General features: G+C 30.3%; 1 protein-coding gene across 1 annotated transcript; it reads right to left on the bottom strand.

Annotated features, from left to right (window-relative positions):
• Nucleotides 1-4,981: 4,981 nt before the first annotated feature.
• Nucleotides 4,982-6,508, bottom strand: LOC148190639 (protein DOWNSTREAM OF FLC-like). Its single transcript, XM_088102711.1, has 2 exons — nt 6,241-6,508; nt 4,982-5,494 (listed from the first exon to the last, which is right to left on the bottom strand). The coding sequence occupies exons 1-2, from the start codon at nt 6,395-6,397 to the stop codon at nt 5,163-5,165; spliced, it is 489 nt and encodes a 162-aa protein (XP_087958837.1). The 5' UTR covers nt 6,398-6,508; the 3' UTR covers nt 4,982-5,162.
• Between the last annotated feature and the right edge of the window lie 298 nt (nt 6,509-6,806).

Here is a 6,806-nt window from a genome sequence, read left to right on the forward strand (position 1 = left end):
TATAATTCTCTTCACCAATTTCAATTATTAGAATTTTTTTTCACTATCGAACCTTTTTTTTTAAATTCAACATCTTCAATCCTCAATCTAACCTGAATTTTTTTTATTGAATCTTTTTACCACTTCTTTGTTAGTAGGAAATTAGCAAAAGTTAGTAAAAAAAATTCTAGAAAAGAGAAAGGTCCTTAATGACATCGTCATGAAAGTCAACAATTAGGAAAATTGTACATTAATTATGTGATTCTCTTTAACATCTAAAACCACCTAAATATTATTGCATTTTCCACTTTACAACGTGAAAAACGCATGAAGGATTAAACTTAAGATTCACACTTTACATATTCGAATTGTGGAAGACAAAGGTGAGAACCGAACTAGAAAATTGATTTCATGAAAACAAAAACACCTAAAGCTTCGACATGGTAGTCATGGTGGGAGAAATAACTCCTGTGAAAGTTTTATCCTCTAGAGTGAGGTGCACAAAAAAGGAACTGTTTACAATAGCCGAAGATAAGGTTTCATGAATGAGATTGAGGTTCAACTAATACGAGTTTATCTAAGGAGTATAAACATTATTCATATTGGAATTTAGTAAACACACATGCATAAGCACGAATTGTAAAATTAAACTAGTAGAAGAACTTATTTGGATGGAACCATGCAAATGAGACTTGGAACGTTTCACTAGAAGCACGAAAGTTGTTTGATATGTTCCACTTGGACTCCTCTAAGATAAGTGAATGAGTTACCACTTGAACCACCTCTCCCAAGATAAGACTCTAAATTAAACAACACTCAACTCTCCAAAATGGCATAGTTTCATTACTCATTAATAAGGTTTGATTTACAATGGAAGCAGTCCCTTTATTTATAGTTGAGGTCAGTTGCGTTAAGTGAAAGTAAAAGCAACTAATTCTATATTAAATCTCTAAACATGTGCCACTAATCACAATTTGTATATCTGAAATTAGGAAAATGTGTGTCATGTTGATGGTGTGACTCCTTTATAGAATTTTTGATGACTTGCGACCCACTTAATTAATTGATTTCCAACCCACTCAAAACAACATTGAGCACCTCATTGCTTTGTTAATGGCTTCCTCTTTATTGTTTTTTAGGAAAAAGACTCACAACTTTGCACTACTGATGACTTACGCTATTAGTTATTCTCTTGGATGTTTGAGGTTCATCATTGGTTAGGGATGTATCACCGACCGAATATACTATAGATTTTGTAGTATTTTGGATTCAGGTATTCCTTCACTAAGTAAGAAAAGTTTATGAGTTGGAGTTGAGATTTGGATAAAATATTCATGAAAAATCTATTGTAGGAGAGGTTGATGAGTTGGAGTTGAGATTTGAATAAGTTCACCAAAATGTCTTCAAAGAAGACATTGTTGGAGAGATTTAAGAAATGTAGGAAAGGGGTGGTAGGAGATTTTTTTAGTAAAAATATTGTAAGCAAATTTAAGGCTTCATTAATGATACGTTGAAGAACAAAAAGAAGAAAATTAGGCAGTCTCTCCACTCCCCACCTACCCATTTGGTATGAGTGATTAGTTTGAATTGAACGATGAGATCAAGGGCTTTGACATTGAAATCTTCAAAGGTGGCTTAAATAAAGTAATAAACCAGATCGATCACGTGTTCAGCATGCAATACAATGAGTCAACAACTACTTCCGCTCGCTGCAATCGAATATGCCTCGCATTTTGCGCCTCCTTAATCAACCTCCATCTTCTCTAACATTTAAATATACTTTTTTAAATGCTCTTTAACTTAAAAAACTGTTTCAACTTTACATAATCTATCATACTTTTCAACAAATTACTTTATATACTGATATATATGCAGCTTGTATAAAAAGATTTTTAGTCAAATTTGCCCATCATATATTGACTATATGTATAAATTACTTAAATTGTAATTGAAAAACTCTAAAAGCGTTTTACAATTTTGTAATGAACTCTTTAATTTGTTTTACTAAAAACATTGACTAATTTATCATTTAAATATATCAGTATTTAACATTTATTGTGGTAATTGATCGAATATATTAATTGATAGTCTTTTTCTCTTTTAATTTAAATGTTCATATGTTTAAGATTATTGATAGTTTTAGAATGTCTGTTGGATACCATTGTCCTCGATATATCAATTCTTTTATTAAAAAGAAATTATGGTATGCCATATTATAAAGATATTATAATATAATTTAAATTGTTTTCAACTAAGAATTTGTTAATCACTGAGTCCAGTAATAAATTCTTATTTGAAAACAATAATATTGAACAGTTTAAAACAGCATGAATATTGGTGCTGATAAATTATAGGGGGTGCTAAATTACCACGGACATCTCAAAAAAGCCAAAGAATTTATGTTATATTTTATATTGTTTTTATAAATTTATTTAGATTTTATTATAAAAATTTGCCTAAGAATTTTTTTATTACTTATATATATAATTATATATATTGGTTTTTATACATATATCAATTTCCTTACGGTTGAAAAAGAAAGTTTATTTTTTCAGTAAGTTAAAATTAATGTATAAAATCTCTCTTATATGCATTCTCTAAATATACAAACTAGTTTATCGAAATTTTTATTTATTTTATTTTTTCCTCTTATAAATGTTTATGGACGAAGTTTGTTCAAATATATTCAAAATCTATTTTGGTAAACATCTCCAAAAATATTATAGAAAACTAAAATAAAATGACGTTATCAATGAATTAAAATTAAGTCATAAGCTAATTTATAGAATATATCTCATTACTCAAGAAATTATTTTTAATTTACGCATAAACGTTAATTTTAATAAGTATATGGGTCAAAGTTTCTTATATTTTTGTGATGGAAATCATTATACTAATAAATTATTTAATTTATAATAATAAATGTGATTTAATAATTTACAATCATATATTTATTTAGATTTTTGTAATTTTTACATGTGATCCTATGTTTTGTATTTATTTATTTATTTTTTAATAAATTTTTATATGAAGACAAATAATTGAAATATTAACTTTAGTTGATAAAATATTATTTAATTTCTTTTATATATATATATATATAAATGTGTGTGTATATATATATATATATATTTGAGTTAGCATTTTTTTTGTCTAAACTTATACAAGCATATTTCCAGTAATTTTTAACTAAATCACGGTATATTACACTGCAGTAAATAGTTTTTACATTTTGAAACCGATTTAATAACGTAGCTAATTTTTATATATTATGAAAACTATTTTTTGTGATACAATTTTGTCAATATATTAAGAAAAGTTTCCTTATAAAAAGAATTCTTCAAAACTACTCAAAAAATAGTTATATATGAATAAACATGTAAAGAGAAAAAAAGAAGGTGCAAATAGAATCTGCGTCTTATTCATATCTTCTAAACTGGAGGTTATAGGTACGTGGATTGTGGACATGGGCTTAGGTCCTTTTTTATCAGTTAGTGAATAAATATATCAAATAATTTATTCTTAATATTTTAAAAAGTATTTATTATTTTAAAAAAATACATATAAAATTGTTAAAGTAAAATATATGAATATTAAATTGTAAATATTCATTACTTTAAAATGAATATTTTTAATTAAAATGTATAACATACTATTCAAATTCTTCTTATAGTCAAATTTAAGAGACTCTCGCTTATATTATAAATAAAATTTGTTAAAAGAAAGTTTATCTTCTGTATCAGGTGTAAAGCATGAGCGAAAAAAAATGTATCTTGTTGAAAAGGAAATTATTCAATATACTTCAATTATATTAATGTTTTATGTTAAATAATTAAAGTATTCAAGAATATATATTTAATATCCTTTAATTCTGCAAAAATAAATACAAGATAGAAGAAATCCTATTAAATTGGAAGTAGTGAATAATTTCGGATTTGTACGGAGACAAACACAAGATTAGTAAGATTTACACGAATGCAAAGTAAATATTTTCAGCTTTCATATATTCAGTTATTCGTGATATTTAAACTAAAAGTAGAAATAGTCAAAATTAAATTATTTTAGTATTTTTAGTTAATTTTTTAAAATAATATTCACAAAGTTTTTATTCCAAGACATGACATAATTATCAAATTATATATTTATATGTTAATAGGTGCATAAATTTAATGTTTATGTGCAAATAGTTTAATGAAATATTGATACTTTTTAGTTGTCTTACTTCACAATTAATCCCATTGCACTTTCCATAACATTAAACTAATGTGTATCATTTTGACGACTTAATGCATTATAATCATGCACCACATAGTTTTCGGCGTCTGGGCCGCTTCAACCACAAGGCGCTTACTTTGGGCCCCAATTAGTTTCTAACTTTAAGAATAATATAATCTATTTTTAAAAGAACTATAAAAGATGATTTCAAATCATAAATTTTATTCATAGATTAGATCTAATGAAAAACTAAAAAATGTTATCGAAAAAAAATATGCAAAAAACCAACTAATTTGAATTAGATTAGGTTTGCTTAAACCCCAAACAAATTTGTTTGCACCCTAAATCCTCGTACAGAAACAGTAAATTTAACCATTTGATAGTTTCTACGAAAGTTTTTAAACACTGATTTGTTATATATAACAGTTGACAATGACGCCATTATTAAGTTCAACTATATTTGATACTGATTTGATCGTGAAAAGAAAAAGAAAATTGAAATGGACTTTGATCTTTATTCTAAGAAACTATAACAGAAAACAATTAGACCAGACAAAACCCAATTAAAACGGATGCCGTTCGAAATCAACCCAAGTGATCGGTGACTTTTGCCAAAACTCAATAATTGTAAGGAAAAAAAATGCAGGAACCTTTAACCGCCACCAAAGGGCAGAAAACTTAATCATCAAAGCCATAAATATGAGAAAATGTTGATTATTTCACAATCAAGTCTATTACCAGTATAATCCAAGAAAAGACCTTCAACGAAAAACAACACACCTCAAAGTCCAAGACAGATCTTGATGTAATAATATAATTAAGCAGGGTCCATCAACATATATATTATATATAACATAATATGAAAATGTCGAGATAACACTCCACATCAAGATTGAATTAAATAGACATGAGGAAACCCAAAACGAAAGTAGATAGTGATAATATACTGAAATCAATCAATTAATTAATTAGTTCTCGTTGTCGAACTCCTGGTATTGCCTGAGGACCTCAGCACAGCCAGCAGCAACATCCTGAGACATGAATCCCATGGCATTGGCGTACCTGTCGTCGGAGGCAATGCCATTGTAGCGGGTGAGAATAACAAGGGCTTCGTCACGGCCAGGGGTCACTTCCCTGCATTCAGGGTGAGGACTGCTCACAAGCTTAGCATTGCAGACCTCATCTGCATGATCTTCATCCACGTATATTGTGTATGCTCCGCTCGAATCAGTCTTCCCATTCTTTGTGTACACAACCTCGTTGGTCGTCCTGCTCTTGCATTGCAACATAACCTCCGCACCTGCCAACAATCATCCATCAAACAAAAACATCTTACAATCTTCCAACAACTACTAAGTGCATGTTTGGATTCTCACTGGATCATTCGATACCACCTCAATATGCGTAAATTTAAGTAAATGCTCACTTGTGTGGTCCATATTTAGACTATTGATTCTAGATCTATGATTGATTTTGAAGTGAAATAATCGATGGTGACTTCAGATTTTGTGATATAAAAAAAACATATATTTTACCACTAAATTGCTTTTGAACCACCAAGCATAAAACCCTTCCGTTCAAAATCAATTTTAACGAAAATCGAAATTGCGAAATTAATTTTTGAACAGATCCACCCAATCAGGCCACAGTTAACAACAAAGCAAACAAGGAGTAACCTAGTAACATGTAGCAACATCGTGTGCAAAACAAATAACTAACACAGATTTTCCCGAAAACAAACTCCAGGTCTTCGTCACTAGAACTTGCAAAGTACTCATTCGTAAGTTTACAACAACTTACACAGTCAGATCTGATATCACAGTTGAGAAATTCGAAATGAAACTACCGTATTATCCTAAACCAAACGGTTCTAAGAGTAGAAAGGCGAAACTGAAGTAAGCAAACAAAAGCACACGAATGAATACCTCAAAGATTACATTGAAACGTCAGGGATTAAGTTTAGGAAACAGATCTGAGATTTTAGTTCATAAGACAGAAATACTAGCGTTTAAAAGAGAAAGAGAGAAGAAAAGGATTAGCAGTTACCAGCAATGTAGGTGGTTGCAGATGTCTCAAAACCAGCACGGCAACGGTCACAATAGACGCGACCCTTCACGGAAAAAGGGTTCTTGGCTGGGCGAATGGCCACAACCATCGCCGGAAGAACACACAAAGCCAACAGTAACACTGCCCTTGAGGCCATAATGCTCGTCACCGATAGAACAAGAAGAAGAAAATGGAGAATAAGAAGAGGCTTTGGATAGGAATGAGTAAGCACAGAGTAAATTGGGGTTGAGGAGTGCAATAAAAGGAGCGGTTCGAGTGTGAAGTTGGAGAAACGGGCATAAAGAAAACAAAAGCAAAGCGCGTGGTAAAAGTTCGCCTGCACTGGAGCGCACCGCAGAGAAAGGTGGTGACGCAAGTAAAACATGCCACGTCATTACGATAAAAGATTGTCTGTTTGTGATGAAGTTACGGTAAGGGTGTAAAGAGAGAGGAGCGTAGAGGAGAGGAAATGAGATGAGGCGGTGTGGAATCATAATGTTTGCAGCTGGCGCTGTCGGTGATGGCATGTGAGATGTGAGTATGGTAGTTAACAAGCTGTTTGCCCA

The sequence above is a fragment of the Vigna umbellata genome, unplaced genomic scaffold (genome assembly GCF_029865625.1).
Source record: "Vigna umbellata cultivar VRB3 unplaced genomic scaffold, Vumbellata_1.0 scaffold_680, whole genome shotgun sequence".
NCBI lineage: Eukaryota > Viridiplantae > Streptophyta > Magnoliopsida > Fabales > Fabaceae > Vigna > Vigna umbellata.

Excerpts from the sequence above, each read along its gene's own strand:
- LOC148190639 (XM_088102711.1), bottom strand. The coding sequence starts at position 6,397 with ATGGCCTCAAGGGCAGTGTTACTGTTGGCTTTGTGTGTTCTTCCGGCG. Across the intron at positions 5,495-6,240 it reads TGCAACCACCTACATTGCTG|GTGCGGAGGTTATGTTGCAA; the intron begins GTAACTGCTAAT and ends GATTGTTGGCAG.